At 45.9% G+C, this 16,980-nt stretch overlaps 2 protein-coding genes across 6 annotated transcripts; one reads left to right on the forward strand and one right to left on the reverse strand.

Annotated features, from left to right (window-relative positions):
• Positions 1-1,929: 1,929 nt before the first annotated feature.
• On the reverse strand, positions 1,930-5,332 carry Uqcrq (ubiquinol-cytochrome c reductase, complex III subunit VII). Of its 2 annotated transcripts, XM_087573597.1 has the most exons (3): positions 5,201-5,332; positions 4,946-5,112; positions 2,951-3,148 (listed from the first exon to the last, which is right to left on the reverse strand). In XM_087573597.1, exons 1-3 carry the CDS (start codon positions 5,275-5,277, stop codon positions 3,054-3,056), a joined length of 339 nt encoding a protein of 112 aa, XP_087429723.1. In that variant the 5' UTR covers positions 5,278-5,332; the 3' UTR covers positions 2,951-3,053.
• On the forward strand, positions 5,261-16,041 carry Gdf9 (growth differentiation factor 9). 4 transcript variants are annotated; one of them, NM_001439460.1, is made up of 3 exons: positions 5,261-5,396; positions 11,990-12,185; positions 14,749-16,041. In NM_001439460.1, the coding sequence occupies exons 2-3, from the start codon at positions 12,053-12,055 to the stop codon at positions 15,672-15,674; spliced, it is 1,059 nt and encodes a 352-aa protein (NP_001426389.1). In that variant the 5' UTR covers positions 5,261-5,396; positions 11,990-12,052; the 3' UTR covers positions 15,675-16,041. The 4 variants fall into 4 exon arrangements, with proteins under 4 accessions (NP_001426389.1, NP_001426390.1, XP_087430133.1 ...); NM_001439461.1 differs by having other exon boundaries at positions 5,261-5,369; XM_087574007.1 differs by having other exon boundaries at positions 5,298-5,502; positions 14,749-16,037.
• Positions 16,042-16,980: the final 939 nt, after the last annotated feature.

Genomic DNA, 16,980 nt, shown 5'->3' on the forward strand with positions numbered 1-16,980 from the left:
AAGAGGTGTCTATAAAAGGGTGGAAGACTTTGAAATGGAGAAATGTTTCCAGGTAACATTTCAACAAAGGGTCAAAGTGTATTTGCTTTTTGGTTGGAACTGGCAGGTGTCTGGGCCTGTACTATGTAGGCCTACCTATGTTCTAACTACAGTACTAGCAGGATGGAGAGAGCTCTCTTTCCCAGATTGCAGCCCATAGGGGAAAGGCATCTGGGGACAGGAACATAGGCCTTGCCAAGAGTTAAATGGAGCAAATGGTTGCATCACAGGGAATGAAAGAGGGCTGGAAGTTGTGGGTATTGGAGACATGGGACCATAGCAACGGTCTTTCCTTCCTTAAAAGGCTTGACTCAAGGAGATAGGGGAAAGTACTTGTCACACAAACAGGAGGACCTAAGTTCAGATCACCAACACCCATGCTGGCACCCATGTAACAAGCCAGGAGTGCCAGCATGTCTGCAATCCTAGGGCGCCCCTGTCTCTCTGTCTCTGTCTCTGTCTCTGTCTCTCTCTCTCTCTCTCTCTCTCTCTCTCTCTCTGTCTCTGTCTCTCTCTCTCTCTCTGTCTCTGTCTCTCTCTCTCTCTGTCTCTGTGTCTCTCTCTCTGTCTCTCTCTCTCTGTCTCTCTCTCTGTCTCTCTCTCTGTCTCTCTCTCTGTCTCTGTCTCTCTCTCTCTCTCTCTCTCTCTCTCTGTGTGTGTGGGGGGGGGGGGGGACGAGTGAGCACTGGCTCCTCTTCCAGAGGACCCATGTTCAACTCCCAGCACCCGCATGGCAGCTCACAGCTGTCTGTAGCTCCAGTTCCAGGGGATCTGACACCCTCATATAAACATACGTGCATGCAAAACACCAATGGACATAAAGAAGTTTTAAAAATGTACCCTTTAAATAAAAAGAGCAAGTCCCTAAAGTAGTCCCAGGTCCTGCATCACATAAAGTCAGAGTCACTGGACACCTGGCACACAGCTCAGACCCCTGCTCTAAGCTCAAAGGGGCAGAGTCTGTGAGGGACAGGCTCAAAATAGCCTTAACAATGTCAGCCATGAGCAGGACCCCTGAACATCAGAGCCTTACAAGAGGATAATCTCAACAGATTCCCAATGGCCGGGGGGCTGGCACTGCAGTGACAGTGCCATCCAAGCCGAGCCGCCCAAGTTTGATCCCTGTAATTCAGATAAAGGTGGAAGGACAGAACTGACCTCACAAAGTTGTCCTCTGACCTCCCCATGCACACCGTGGCATATGTGTACACACAATAATATATATCTTTAAAAGGTCCGACTAAGAGACTCATCTTCTGCTCTGGGCTAAGGAAACTTTAGTTTTCTGAGCTGCAGTGTCCAAAGTCAAGATGGATGTAGCTATGCAGCTGTGCAGCTATGCAGCTATGCAGCTATGCCTCTACCTCCTTGGAACTTGCAGCTGACTTCAGGTTTCTTGGGTTTTTTTTGTTTTTTGTTTTTTTTTTTTTGGCTTGAGACAGGGTTTCTCTGTGTAATAACCCTGGCTGTCCTGGAACTCTCTCTCTAGACCAGGCTGGCCTCAAACTTAGAGTTCCACCTGCCCACATGCCTCTGTCTCCCGAGTGCTGGGATTAAAGGAATACACCACCACCACCAATCTAGCTATTTCAGATTCTGACTCATGTGCTTTGAGACCATTCAGAATAAATCTGAACAGAGCCATATGGACTGGGTATGGTGTTCAGCCCTGGGGTCACTCATTTCACCATGCCCACTGCAGCTAACTCCTGCCTTTTCTGTTGATACAGTTCATAGATAAGACATTTAAGGCTGCAGAAGTTAAGAGTTTAAGGCAGTGGTTCTCACCCTGTGGGTCACAATCCCATTGGAGATTGAACGACCCTTCCACAGGGGTCACCAAAGACCATCTGAAAACATTTCCATTATAACAGTAGTAAAACTAATTATGAAGTAGCAAAAATAATTTTATGGTTGGGGTCAGCACCACATGAAGAACTGTATTAAAGGCTTGCATCAGGGAGGTTGCAAACCACCCTTTTAAGGATATGGGTGTATGACTGTCAGACACAGCCATTTCCCATCCTGCCTCACAGTCTAAGCAACTGTTGGAAGTAATTTGTCCTCTTCTGAGAACTTTTGGTACTAGCCAGCCATCATCAGGCAAGAGTCTGAGTCAGATGTTGGATTGTCAGTTGCTACAGTCTGCAATGTTCTTAAGCCAAATGACAGGGCCAGCTCAGGACTGCCAACCTATCATCTCCAGAAACTAGGAGACATCCAAAGGCTCTAGAGCAGGCAGTATACTTCTTCCATAAAGGGATACATCTTCTCAGCCTCTGTGGGCCACATATGACTAAAAGCCACTGTTGGATTGGCTCCAGGACAGAAAACCAACCATGGTTCGCTGTGACTGTAGCAGCCATGGGGTTGTCTCATGTTCTCCTTTCAAAGATGAAGTTCCTTAGGCTAAGGAAGGCAGTATAGCTTGGTTTTAAGAGCACACACTGGTACCTGGCTCTACCAACTCTCTGTCATATGATTCTGGGCAAAGTACTTAAGCTAGGATTCCTCATCAGCAAAGGGATTAGAATGCTTACTTCAAAGGCTACCGTGAGGTAAGAGTTCATTAGTGTCTATAAAGTACACCTGACACACTAATTAGTGTCATTCCCTAGCCCTTATGGTTGTAATGGGAGCAGAGGGTTGGGAACCTCACTCCAGGTTCCATGCCACTCACAGTTACCCCTGACCCCCTTCAGGACATGCTAAGAAAGGGACTGTCATGAACTTGAATATTACCAGTCACATTAGGGACTCTGCTTATAAAACAAAACAAAACAAAGTTGTGCTAGGCATGGTGCTGAGCACCATGACTTAGGAGACAGGCAGGCAGGTATCTTAGCAGATGTAGGCCAGTCAGGGACACACAGTGAGACCTTGTCTCAAATAAGCACACAAAGTCACAAAGGGAAGTCCATAAGTAGTTTATTGTCTTCAAGACTACAGTGTGGATTCCTCTCCCGGAGCAGGGTCTTTCAAAGGCAGGGGACTGTCATCCAGGTGCAGGCTGCTCACTTGTCATTCTCGTACTTAGCTGGATTCTTCCGTTTGGACTGCGCAAACTCCTGGTTGCCCCATGTGTAGATCAGATAGAACAGTACAAATGCTGCAGGAATCAAGAGTAAGTTGTGAGTACACTCATTCTCTCAGCAACTTTTTAAAAATTTCCATTTTATTATTGTGTGTGTGTGTGTGCGTGCGCGCATGTATGATTGTGCACCACATATGTGTGTGGTGCCCTGGGGGCCAGAAGATGCTGGATGCCCTGGAACTGGAGTTATAGATGGTTGTGAGCACACCAATAGGTATGCTAGAAATCACACCTGGGTCATCTACATGAACAAGTGCATGCACCGTCTCTCCAGCTACCGGGTCCTTTTATTTATTTATTTTTAAAGACTTATTTACTATATATGAGTACACTGTAGCTCTCTTCCACACACCAGAAGAGGACATCGGATGCCCATTACAGATGGTTGTGAGCCACCATGTGGTTGCTGGGAATTGAACTCAGGACCTCTGGAAGAGCAGTCAGTGCTCTTAACTGCTGAGCCATCTCTCCAGCCCCTCCCCCTTTTTATTTTTTGATATGGTCTCATTATGTAGACAGACTGGCCTCAAACAAGGGATCCACCCACCTCTGTCATGTGCCATGTCCTTATGTCTGACTTTCAACAAATTCTGCCCGTTATTCTATTGTCCCTAGCTTCTAACTTTTTGTTTGGCTTTGGAGAAAGGGTTTTTCTGTGTAGCCCTGGCTGTCCTTGAACTCAGGGATCTGCCTGCCTCTGGCTCCTGAACATTGGGATTAAAGGCACACATGCCTGGCCTTTGCTTTTCATATTTTATTTTATGAGTGTTTCACCTGAATGTATGGTTGTACAACTGTGTGCATGCCCTGTGCTGTGACTCAGGGCAAACCGAGGTGACTAAGGTAATCCCTTAGGACACTGAAGTCACAGATGGTTGTAAGCCACCATATGGGTGCTGGGAACAGAATCCAGATCCTCTAAAAGAGCAGAAAAGGCTTTGAACTGTCAAGCCATCCTCAGCCCTAAGATTCTGTTGCTGTTTTGAGACAGGCTCTCAGTATAAGGCCCTTGCTGGCCCAGAACTCCCTACGTAGACCAGAGGTTGGCCTCAAAGTACATTGAACCACCTGCTTCTGCCTCAGGATCACTGGAATTAAATGCAAGCACTATTATGACCAGAATCCACTTTTAATAAGAAGTTCAAAATGGTTATATTAAACAACCATTTTAGAAGCAACCCAAACAAAGACATCAACCCAGGAAGATTTAGCCTTCACATTCCCTAGTCTCTCTCCTACTTAATACCAAATAAAAAATACCATGAAATTCACCTAAAATAAACTTCACTATTTTAAAAAAAAGTACATTTTCAGTTGCTGTGCTTGGGCCTGCCTACAATCCCAGCCACCAGTCCTAAGGACAAGGCAGTAAAATCTTAAGTTTGAGGCCAGCCTGGCTTCTACAGCAAGATCGAACCTCAGCCTCTCCATCAAATTTAAGTGCACCTTCCACGGGTTCTTGACATATTCACAACGCCATGAAACCGTCAGCAAAAGAGGCCGCATATCTGGGGTTGGGGATTTGGCTCAGTGGTAGAGCGCTTGCCTAGGAAGTGCAAGGTCCTGGGTTCGATCCCCAGCCCCGAAAAAAAAAAGAAAAGAAAAAAAAAAAAAGGCCGCATATCTAAGACAAGACATTGATTGCATCAGCCTTTCGTCATTGATAGTGGACAGAGATGACCTCAGAGGGAGACGTTGGAGTCACCCAAGTGACCTTAGGCCAGTCATTTCGATACGATAAGAACTCCATGTCTGTCGAAGATGTTGGTAGGAAAGGTGCGCGCGGCCGTACCCCACCCGCCCCGCACTCACGCGGCGCCACGCGCAGGATGCGCTCGCGAGTGCGGCGCAGCACGTTGGGGATGCCTTTGCTGAAATAGTGCGGGAAGGCGCGCTGCTCAAAGGGCGACAAGCTGTAGGAGATCACATGCCGTATCCGCGTCAGGTTCCCAAACTCGCGGCCCATGGTGGCGGCGGCCCTGAGGACAGAAGATAGGTGCGTGGCTCAGTCTCGCAAAAAACTCCCACTGCCCACGACCACGACCCTCTATACCCAGTCACCTCTACCTCCACAGCGCTGAGCCCGGCTTTCGCACGTCACTTCCGGGAGGAGCGGAAGCCGACCCTGGAGATCGTGAAGTCATTTCCGGGAGCTACCATTTTTCTTCTATCTTGAGGAGGAGATGCAAAAAGAAATGCGAGTTGACCTCGGTGGGCGCGGCCTGACCTTCCGCGGGTGCGGAACTGACCCAAGGAGAGACATGTGGGTGGGGCCTACAGAGGTGCCTGTGGGCTTAAGGGAGCGTGGTGGACGTCAAGGAGAGGGTGTTGTTGCTAAGGGGCGGAGCTTGAAGAGGAATGGGGGCCTGGTGGGTGAATGTACTGAGCTTTTGGGAGCAAGTGGGCGGGGCCTAAGCCCCTAGGGATCTTAGTTGGATACGCTCGTAAGGTCCTTGTCTAGAGAGCGCAGGGGCGGTGCCTTATAGGTGCATGGGGCGTGGATTAGGATGATGGGCGGGGCTTAGGAGCTTCTGGCCGTTCCAAGAGGCTGTCCTTTCTGCTCAGTACTAGGCCTTTGAATAACAGAGCGGGGAGCTGCTATTAAAAAAAAAAAAAAAAAAAAAAAAAAAAAAAAGACTTGTTCTCCTAGTTCTGCTGTTCCTAAGCCTCGCAAGGTATATGTGGTCCCCGTAACCAAAAGGGGGCTGGGCTGTTATCAGTCCCTCACTGACCGCAGTACAAAATTAGGGAGATGGATCTAGAGCTTCGGTATACACTGCCTAGCAAGCCACTAGCAGGCTGTAGACTTGTCCAAGATGTGATGTAAAGGTTTCTCCTAGTTCAGTCATGAGTCTGACAGTTGTCAGCTGTGGATAGAGGTGGTAGAAGCCAAGGAGAAAGTTGTGGGTTTGGGATGAGTGTGTCATCAAGCCCAGACGCCACTCTCTAAGGAGCTGTTGTGTTTTCCCTAAAGTGCATTCTCTTAACTGATCTTATCCTGTGGGACTCACCGACCTTTCTCCTCCTCTCAGTGGCTGTAAATGGGATAAATAATTTGGCAATCAAACTGGGGCAGTTTGACAGTGAGTTTCAGTTTTGCGAGGGTAGTTCGGATTTAACAATCTGGTGTTGGGCAAACTGATTTTTTTTTCTGTGTTATTAGTGTGTTTTGACTTTCTCCCAAGAGATAGTCTCCTTCCAAGAGGCACTAGATAGCCTCTCCTTTCATGGCGCACCTGCATGTGCGTCCATGAGCACATGTGCGTACACACACACACACACACACACGGTTTTCCTTAAACATTGTCTAGCTTGATCTCACCTCCAAGTCAGTAACATAAATACTTTAATCAAAGACTAAAACACTGTTGTGATTTCTGCCATCTGGGTGGTTGGTTAAAAAATAAATAAGGTGTTTACTTGATAACACTTGCTAATGTCTCAAAACTTTTCAACCAGAGTATGGTCAAGTGAATTGTAGACCAAAACAAGGGCATTAGGCTATTGTACTTTCGTTACATTTTAAAATGTGTATTTGTATTTGGTATGCAAGGGCTAAGGGTGTAGGTCAGAAGGCAATCTGTAGGAGTCTCTTCTCCCCTCTTACCATAGGGATCACACGAGTTGAATTCAGGCCTTTAGGACTGAACTTTCTGGTCATTAGGCTTGGTGGCAAGTTGCTATCTTGCCATCCCAGCTAGATAGTGTGGATTTTCATAAAAAGATTTGTTTATTTTCATTTTTTTAAAGATTTATTTATTATATATATATACACTGTCACTGTCCTCCGACACACCAGAAGAGAGCATCAAATCTCATTACAGATGGTTGTGAGCCACCATGTGGTTGCTGGGATTTGAACTCATGACCTCTGGAAGAGCAGTCAGTGCTCTTAACCGCTGAGCCATCTCTCCAGCCCCTTATTTTCATTTTAAAGATTTATTTATTCATTTATTATATATAAGTACACTGTAGCTGTCTTCAGACACACCAGAAGAGGGCATCGGGTCTCCTTACAGATGGTTGTGAGCCACCATGTGGTTGCTGGGAATTGAACTCAGGACCTCTGGAAGAGCAGTCGGGTGCTCTTAACCGCTGAGCCATCTCTCCAGCCCTTATTTTCATTTTATAATGGGTGTTTTGCATCCCTAAGGATGCCAGAGAGACCCTCGGATCCCGGCCCGCAGCAGCTCTCTGCTCCCAAACCCCGTGGGAGAGAGACCTCACCGCCTGATCAGGTGGGCACTCCTGAGGCTGCAGAGCGGAGGAGACCACCAACACTGCCCACCCCTGCCCACATCCCTGGCCCAAGAGGCAACTGTATAAGGCCTCTGCGTTCCCGTAGGGGAGGGCCCAGGAGCGGCAGGACCCCTGCCCCTGAGACACCGCCGGAACCTGAAGGAAACAGACCGGATAAACAGTTCTCTGCACCCAAATCCCGTGGGAGGGAGAGCTGAACCTTCAGAGAGGCAGACACGCCTGGGAGACCAGAGGAGGCTGCACTCTGTGCACGTCCAGACGCCAGAGGAGAACACCAAGCGTCAGCTGGAGCCCTGGTGCGCAGAGGCTCCCGGAAAGAGCAGCGCAGATCTTCCCAGTTGCTGCCGCCGAGGAGAGGACTTGGACAGTGCCCCTCGAGGAGCAGACTTGAGCCTTGGAACCACAGGTGGGACCAACTTTTCCCCTGCAGGAAACCTGCCTGGTGAACTCAAGACACAGGCCCACAGGAACAGCTGAAGACCTGTAGAGAGGAAAAACTACACGCCCGAAAGCAGAACACTCTGTCCCCATAACTGGCTGAAAGAAAACAGGAAAACAGGTCTACAGCACGCCTGACACACAGGCTTATAGGACAGTCTAGCCACGGTCAGAAATAGCAGAACAAAGTAACACTAGAGATAATCTGATGGCGAGAGGCAAGCGCAGGAACCCAAGCAACAGAAACCAAGACTACATGGCATCATCGGAGCCCAATTCTCCCACCAAAGCAAACACGGAATATCCAAACACACCAGAAAAGCAAGATCTAGTTTCAAAATCATATTTGATCATGATGCTGGAGGACTTCAAGAAAGACATAAAGAACTCCCTTAGAGAACAAGTAGAAGCCTACAGAGAGGAATCACAAAAATCCCTGAAAGAATTCCAGGAAAACACAATCAAACAGTTGAAGGAATTAAAAATGGAAATAGAAGCAATCAAGAAAGAACACATGGAAACAACCCTGGACATAGAAAATCAAAAGAAAAGACAAGGAGCTGTAGATACAAGCTTCACCAACAGAATACAAGAGATGGAAGAGAGAATCTCGGGAGCAGAAGATTCCATAGAAATCATTGACTCAACTGTCAAAGATAATGTAAAGCAGAAAAAGCTAATGGTCCAAAACATACAGGAAATCCAGGACTCAATGAGAAGATCAAACCTAAGGATAATAGGTATAGAAGAGAGTGAAGACTCCCAGCTCAAAGGACCAGTAAATATCTTCAACAAAATCATAGAAGAAAACTTCGCTAACCTAAAAAAAGAGATACCCATAGGCATACAAGAAGCCTACAGAACTCCAAATAGATTGGACCAGAAAAGAAACACCTCCCGTCACATAATTGTCAAAACACCAAACGCACAAAATAAAGAAAGACTATTAAAAGCAGTAAGGGAAAAAGGTCAAGTAACATATAAAGGCAGACCTATCAGAATCACACCAGACTTTTCGCCAGAAACTATGAAGGCCAGAAGATCCTGGACAGATGTCATACAGACCCTAAGAGAACACAAATGCCAGCCCAGGTTACTGTATCCTGCAAAACTCTCAATTAACATAGATGGAGAAACCAAGATATTCCATGACAAAACTAAATTTACACAATATCTTTCTACAAATCCAGCACTACAAAGGATCATAAAGGGTAAAGCCCAACATAAGGAGGCAAGCTATACCCTAGAAGAAGCAAGAAACTAATCATCTTGGCAACAAAACAAAGAGAAGAAAAGCACACAAACATAACCTCACATCCAAATATAAATATAACAGGAAGCAATAATCACTATTCCTTAATATCTCTCAACATCAATGGCCTCAACTCCCCAATAAAAAGACATAGATTAACAAACTGGATACGCAATGAGGACCCTGCATTCTGCTGCCTACAGGAAACACACCTCAGAGACAAAGACAGACACTACCTCAGAGTGAAAGGCTGGAAAACAACTTTCCAAGCAAATGGTCAGAAGAAGCAAGCTGGAGTAGCCATTCTAATATCAAATAAAATCAATTTTCAATTAAAAGTCATCAAAAAAGATAAGGAAGGACACTTCATATTCATCAAAGGAAAAATCCACCAAGATGAACTCTCAATCCTCATCTCATCTTCGGTTGGTTTATATACAAGTGTGCAATTTCTAGGCTTGAAAGTAAAATGATGCTATCTGGTGCTGGATAGAGGAGCCTTATTTTTTATTATGGCAGCTTGCTATTTTTGTAACATGGTGATTTGGTTGAACACAATAAAGTACAGTAGTAACTGATCTCCCCTTCTTCCTGGATGAGTGAGGAGATGATTAAATGTTGATGTCAGCATCCTTGAGCATATTCAGATGAGCTTCTGCTTCTGTTGAAAAGGATGCTGTGTTTGATTGTGGTCCGAAGCTTTGAAGCACTACTTGGCATCTCCTTCCTTGGAGGTCTCACTGTTTAAACATAACAGATTTGATAGCTTGTTGGTAAGGTGAGGTCCAGCTTGTCTCCACTAGGTCATCTTCATGTGAATCCGATGGTTATACGGTTTTGTTCTAGGGATATTTCATTTTTTTAATAACGGTTTTAGCTGACATTCATGGAGAGAATGAATCCTTAGAACTGTGCCACTAGTGAAAGGAAATCCTGTCTAGAGTATGTTTCTTTACAAAGCTGTGTCACACCATCCTTTGGGCCCTCAGCTGGAAAAGTAGAATCAAGTCTCAAAAGCCTTTTAAATTGTATCCTCTAGTATTATAGATGTAGGACAGTACTGTATCATACCTCTGTGGATGTAAAATAGCTTGTACCTGCTTTATGATACGTAGTAGTGACCGTGCTTTATCAGAGCTGTTTTTAATGATGTTGCTCAGAATGTTTTCTTTCCAGATGATGATTGAGAAGCTAATTTAAAAAAAAATGGTGCCAGGTACCACAAGAGTAACAGAACTGTGCTGTTTTCTCGGGTTTTGTTTTTTTACTTTTTTTTTTTTTTAATGGAGTGTGCTGGATGTCTCTACAGTTTTGTTCAGATGACTGCAGAACCTGGAAAAGCTGTTGCTGCTGTTGATGCATAACACACTGCTATTATTGGTCTTTTTATATAAATAAAATATATATATACAGTTATATAATTTGAATTTTTTGAAACTTTAGCTGTGCTGTCAACTTTGGAAAAAAGTATCCCCGTTTACTGTGTTGAGTTGGCACTGTACGGAAATTAACAGCCATATTGGTCTAGAAATGTTGAACTTAAGTTTTTTCCATTTGTACAGGGGTAACACACTGTATTAAATATGTAAGGTCTTATCTACCTGGGTTTGATTACAAAAATTAATAAAGTATTCTCTAAATTAAAATAAAATAAAATAAAATAAAAATAAATAAATAAATAGCCAAACAAACAATAAACAAAACAAAATTAAAAAAATAAAAAAAAAAAGGATGCCAGAGAGAAAGGCATTGGCTCCCCTGGAAGTAGGGTTACAAATGACCACGAGCCAAAAAGTTTGTTCCAGGAAAAGCAACCAGTGCCCTTAGCTGCCGAGTCATCGTCTCTCCAGCTTCAAGATATTGTAATTTTTAATTGGTCAAGGTTAAAGGTGATGTCCCCTTTTTATTTTGAGATGGTGTGTCCACATTGTATAGCTCTGGCTGTCCTAGAACTCTCTATGTATACCAGGCTGCCCTTGAATCCACGGAGACCCACCAGCCTGTGTCTCCTAAATGCTGGGATTAAAGGCATGCACCTCCACACCTGGTCCCTGATGTCCTCCTTTAAAGCACCTTGCAAGTAGCTGTTGTCTTGTGCCAACTTTACAACCCCCATACTGAGCCACCTGGACAGGTTGAACAGCCTAACATTACTGGAATTTTGGAACCCATTGTGACTTTCCGCCTCTCAGATTCACTGGGCAGTACGTAATCGGTTATTCTAAGCGCCTGAATGTGGGAGCTCTAGAGATAGATAAGGAATCAAGAGAAAAAAAGACAAAGAAAAAACAAACAAACAAACAAACCTAATGTTTCTGCGGTTACACCTCCAGCCCAAAGCCCACGAGGTTTTGTTTTCTAATTTGTTGGATTTCTGTCGGGCTCTCAGCTACCTAAGTAGTCCGTTAGGGTGATGATACTTGGTGGGTTTGAAGTGAATGTCAGGAGAAACAGGGAAAGAAAGCTAAATAAGTAGATAAATCTGGATCTAATGAGAACAAATTGGATAGAACCGTGTTATCAGCTGACTGCTGTAGAGCTGATAAGAAATGACTTACAGCTAGGCATCCTTGAGGTCTGATTACAGAAGTAAAGTTACTCTTCCACACCTAGATTTTATTTAAGGACCACACCAGGGCCTCCCTGACCTTTAGGAAGAAGACTGGGGCATGGGGAGATGCGTTCCTTCTTAGTTCTCCCAAGCCATGGCATTTCCCAGCAGATTCCTGTTGGGGGTTTGCTGCTTTGCCTGGCTGTGTCTTCTTATTAGCCTTAGCTCTCAGGCTTCCACGGGAGAATCCCAGGCTGGAGCCAGTGAAAATTTGGAGTCTGAGGCAGACCCCTGGTCCTTGCTGTTGCCTGTAGATGGGACTGACAGGTCTGGCCTCTTGCCCCCCCTCTTCAAGGTTCTCTCTGATAGGCGAGGTGAGACCCCTAAGCTGCAGCCTGACTCCAGAGCTCTCTACTACATGAAAAAGCTCTATAAGACGTATGCTACCAAAGAGGGGGTTCCTAAACCCAGCAGAAGTCACCTCTACAATACCGTCCGGCTCTTCAGCCCCTGTGCCCAGCAGGAGCAGGCTCCCAGCAACCAGATGACAGGTGGGTCGGAGGAGATTGTTCAACTGGGCTGGGGGACAAGACGGGCTTTACTGCTGCTATAACTATAAGGAGCCACACCTTGATTTGGGTTTGGTGGTTTGTTTTGAGGCAAGATCTTCCCCTGTTACCCAGCTCCTCCTGCCTCAGCTCCCTGAATACTGGAATCGCACAGGTTTTCACTGTTGCTTGAATTTTATTTTACATGATTCTCAGTATCCGACTGAAACAAACCTTTTAAGTTAGCACTTTTTAAAAAGCTTTAAAAAATTTTTTTTGGTGTGGTTGTACTAAGGATTAAATTGGTGGTGGTAATGGGGCTCACATATGTTAGCTAAACCTTCTGCTACGACATCCCTGGCCAATAGCATTGGTTACACTGTTTGTTTCCTAAACCATCTTTAGTTAAGAAACTAATATGGTAGATCTGTCTTGTTCGAGTTTCCTTTAAAGTTTTATTGTCTTAGACAGTCTCAAACTTGCAGTGACTCTCCTGCTTCAGCCACTCTAGTGCTGTGGGATTACAGGCACACGGCAGCACAGCAGCTCAGTGTGTGAAGGTTAAAAGAGACTAATGCGGGGCTGGGGATTTAGCTCAGTGGTAGAGCGCTTGCCTAGGAAGCGCAAGGTCCTGGGTTCGATCCCCAGCTCCGGGAAAAAAAAAAAAAAGAGAGACTAATGTCTTGAAAGGCCAAAGAAAGTTCTGGAGGTAGCTAGTATCTTTCATTCTACCAAGCTGTTGGCTGATGGTGCCCTAAAACTTGCCTTTGTGGTGGGTGATATGGGACATTTCCCCTTGTTTCCCTGGAAGAGGAAAGTTTCAGTCTCCTCTGCACAGTGCATCTTCTTTAAAAAAAAAAAAACATCGTCTGGCTGAGATGTGGTACCATTTATGTCCTAGATACTAGGTGCCTAGAGTTTGACCTCCAGAACCAACAAGACAAAACTCACCTGGGGTGCGGTGACTCATGACTTTAATTCTAGCCCTCAGGAGACAGGAACAGGCTAATCTCTTTGAGTTCAGGGCCAGCTGGGTCTACAGAGTGAGTTCCAGGATAGCTAGGGCTACACAGACCTCTCTCAATAAGCAAGCAAGCAAAATCCCAAACCTCCAAGCATTAGTCAGCAACGGGGGACCTGTTTAGTAAGAAGAAGAGTTGTGCTTTTAAAAACCAAAACCAGCAAACACCCGGGGCTTTGGAGGTAACTCAGTGGATGAAGGCTTCTTCAGCAAGCCTGACAAGAACCAGCTCCTACAAGCTGTCTTTCAACCTCCATATGTGCTCCACACTCCCCATGCCCCAATACAGACACACACACACACTGGCCACCAGTTCATGAAAACCATAACTGTCCAGGGCAGTTGTGGCTGTTGAAAGCTGCCCTCCCCACCCTTGCCCGTTTCACTGTAGCAGCCTCATACCCTCCATTTGTTTCCAATCTCGACAGTCAAATGTTTCCAACCTCGACAGTCAAATGTTTCCAAGTGACTTGTTTCATTCGGGTCTAGACTGCCTCGATAGTGTTGCTTTCCTGGTCTCCTGCCTGTGTGTGTAGGAATGACTCCACAGGGAGATACTCTGCTCCACTGTCTGTGTTTGGGTCTGAAACCGGAGGGTGTAATGATTGTCTTTGGTTTCACAAACCTGTTCTCACCTTTTTCTGAGATGAAAATTGTTTGCATGTGTGAGTTAGGGATGAGGATCATGAGTAGAAAGGCCAGAGAAAAGTTTTTTTTGTTTTTTTTGTTTTTTTTTTTTGGTTCTTTTTTTCGGAGCTGGGGACCGAACCCAGGGCCTTGCGCTTCCTAGGCAAGCGCACTACCACTGAGCTAAATCCCCAACCCCTGAGAAAAGTTTTCAGAAGTTGGTTCTCTTCTTTTACCATGTAGGTCCAAACTCAAGTCCTCAAGCTTAGTGGCAATTGTCCTTCCCCACTGAGCTCCACCCACCAGCCCACATTCTCGAATAGCCTGGCTGGTCTTGAACTCAGTCCATAGCCAAAGGGGCCATTGACCTTCTGGTCTTCTTGCCTCTATTTTCCAAGACCTGACTCACCCTGTGTGGATTTGGGAGGAGATTTTTGAAAGGTGTGTGTATGGGGATGGGGGATATGTCTCATGTAACCTACTCAGACTGCCCTCAAACTCACTGTATAGCCAAAGATGGCATTTACCTTCCAAGTACTGGCTTTGTGGGTGTGGGTTACCAGACCCAGGTGTGTGTGTGCGTGAGTGTGATGAAGGACTCTCATTATGTAGCCGAGGCTGGTGGCAATCCTTCTGTCAGCCTCCAAAGTGACAGTGTTACAAAAACAGACCTCTGTCCACCCGAAAGCATGGCTCCAGGCCCTTGTGCCTACCAGGCAAATGCTCTGCCACTGACTTATACCCCAGACCCTCCACAGTTTCCCTATCAGCTCCCTTCTTCCCTTTGTTTCTGAGGCTTATGGTAGGGAAGGGAAGGGAAGGGAAACTGCCTATGGTCAAGTACTAATTCCTCAGTCTCACTTCCTGCTTTCTCCAGTTCGTTTGCAAACATTACTTACTGGTGGCTTCTCTTCTCAGGACCCCTGCCAATGGTGGACCTGCTATTTAACCTGGACCGGGTGACTGCCATGGAACACTTACTCAAATCGGTCTTGCTATACACTCTGAACAACTCCGCTGCTTCCTCCTCCACTGTGACCTGTGTGTGTGACCTTGTGGTAAAGGAGCCCATGTCTTCCAGCAAGGCTACCCCAAGAGCGCCATACTCATTTACCCTGAGGAAACACAGGTGGATTGAGATGGATGTGACCTCCCTCCTTCAGCCCCTGGTGGCCTCAAGCGAGAGGAGCATTCACCTATCTGTCAATTTTACATGCACAAGAGACCAGGCCCCAGAGAATGGAACGTTTAATATGCCTCTCTCAGTGCCGCCCTCGCTCATCTTGTATCTCAATGACACGAGTACCCAGGCCTACCATTCCTGGCAGTCCCTTCAGTCCACCCAGAGGCATTCACAGCATCCCGGCCAGGGCAGTGTGACTACCCGTCCTGTGGAAGAGGAGGCTACTGAGGTAGAAAGATCTCCTCGGCACCGTCGGGGACAGAAAACCCTCAGCTCAGAAACAAAGAAGCCACTTACAGCATCCTTCAATCTCAGTGAATACTTCAGACAGTTTCTTTTCCCTCAAAACGAGTGTGAACTCCATGATTTCAGACTGAGTTTTAGTCAGCTCAAATGGGACAACTGGATCGTGGCCCCGCACAGATACAACCCTAGGTACTGTAAAGGGGACTGTCCCCGGGCAGTCAGGCATCGGTACGGCTCTCCTGTGCACACCATGGTCCAGAATATCATCTATGAGAAGCTAGACCCCTCAGTGCCAAGGCCTTCATGTGTGCCCGGCAAATACAGCCCCTTGAGCGTGTTGACCATTGAACCCGATGGCTCCATTGCTTACAAAGAGTACGAAGATATGATAGCTACAAGGTGCACCTGTCGTTAGCATGGGGCTCTCTACAACACCTGAGCCTGTCTGGCAGAGCAGTGCCATGGGCCTTAGAGGGCCTGGGCAGAGAGCTTCATGTGACCAATCTTTCTGTGTCACTCAGTGCACATTGTATGAGCAGGGGAAGTGTGTGTGTGTGTGGATGAGCATGTTGTGTGCAGTAGCCATAGGTGTACAGGACACACTGGTCGTTGCCATAAACCAAGTGGATTATAGCTCATTCGGAGATCTTTTTCTTACCCACGAGTGTGGTTTCCAATGGACAAATTTATTAGCATAGGTCTTGAGTGGAAATGTAGCTGTGAACACTTCAGAGTGCTGTGGTTTTACGCGTAACAGAAGAATAAACCGTTGATGGCATAAATTGCGTGTGTTCTATTAAAAGACCACTTCTATAGTCTTGTTTTGAGGATGGGGGCATCCTGATAGCCAGCCTTAGCTTGTCTTTACCAAAATGGAGGTGAACTTGGTTGCTGAATGCTATGAAGAGAGCCAGTGGGACTGTAGTTAGGATGGATGGGCAGTGTCCACTAAGTATGACTTTGATGACCACAGTGCCAATTCTTCCCATGGCCAGCTTGCTGCCATCAGTTGAGTCACATAGAATAACATGTGTCCCATTCATTAAGGGAAATGTGGCTTTCTGGCTTTTCCATGAAAAACCTATGTTCAAAGTTTGTTGAATTTTGAGAGCAGGTCTCACGATATAGCTCTGGCTATCCTGGAACTCATTGTATAGATCAGGCTGGTCTCAAACCTCACAGAAATGTGCCTGCCTCTTCCTCTGCTTCTGCCTCCCAAGTGCTGAGATCAAAGGTGTGCACCACCACACCTGGCTTCAGTGTTCAACTCTTAAAAATGGGCATTGGCGTTTTGCCTGAATATGTCTGCTTGAGGGTGTCAGCTCCCCTGGAACTGGAGTTAGACACTTGTGAGCTGCCATGTGGATACTGGGAATTGAACCCCAGTCCTCTGCAAGAGCAGCCAGTGCTCTTAACCCCTGAACCCTCTCTCTAGACCCTAATGTTCAATTTTTAAAAAACAACTCTTGTTCTTTCAGAATTTTATATATAGGTATAAGGTATAATGTACACTTTTTGCCCTAAACTTTGGGGGGTTGGGGATTTAGCTCAGTGGTAGAGCGCTTGCCTAGCAAGCTCAAGGCCCTGGGTTCAGTCCCCAGCTCCGAAAAAAAAAAAAAAAAACAAAAAAAAAAAAAACAAAAAAAAAAACTTTTTTGGGGGGGGTGGTTTGGTTTGGCTTTTTGTTGTTCGTTTGTTTGCTTGATTTTTTTTTTTTTTTT

Source organism: Rattus norvegicus, chromosome 10 (genome assembly GCF_021556685.1).
Source record: "Rattus norvegicus strain SHRSP/BbbUtx chromosome 10, alternate assembly SHRSP_T2T, whole genome shotgun sequence".
NCBI classification, from domain to species: domain Eukaryota; kingdom Metazoa; phylum Chordata; class Mammalia; order Rodentia; family Muridae; genus Rattus; species Rattus norvegicus.

What these genes read in the sequence shown, in the direction of transcription:
- Uqcrq (XM_087573597.1), bottom strand. Translation starts at nt 5,277, where the DNA reads ATGACTTCACGATCTCCAGGGTCGGCTTCCGCTCCTCCCGGAAGTGAC. An exon ending in CCGGGCTCAGCGCTGTGGAG is followed by an intron (nt 5,113 to 5,200) that starts GTAGAGGTGACT and finishes TTCTGTCCTCAG; the next exon opens with GGCCGCCGCCACCATGGGCC. An exon ending in CATCCTGCGCGTGGCGCCGC is followed by an intron (nt 3,149 to 4,945) that starts GTGAGTGCGGGG and finishes TGATTCCTGCAG; the next exon opens with CATTTGTACTGTTCTATCTG.
- Gdf9 (NM_021672.2), top strand. Translation starts at nt 11,789, where the DNA reads ATGGCATTTCCCAGCAGATTCCTGTTGGGGGTTTGCTGCTTTGCCTGG. An exon ending in TCCCAGCAACCAGATGACAG is followed by an intron (nt 12,186 to 14,748) that starts GTGGGTCGGAGG and finishes TTCTCTTCTCAG; the next exon opens with GACCCCTGCCAATGGTGGAC.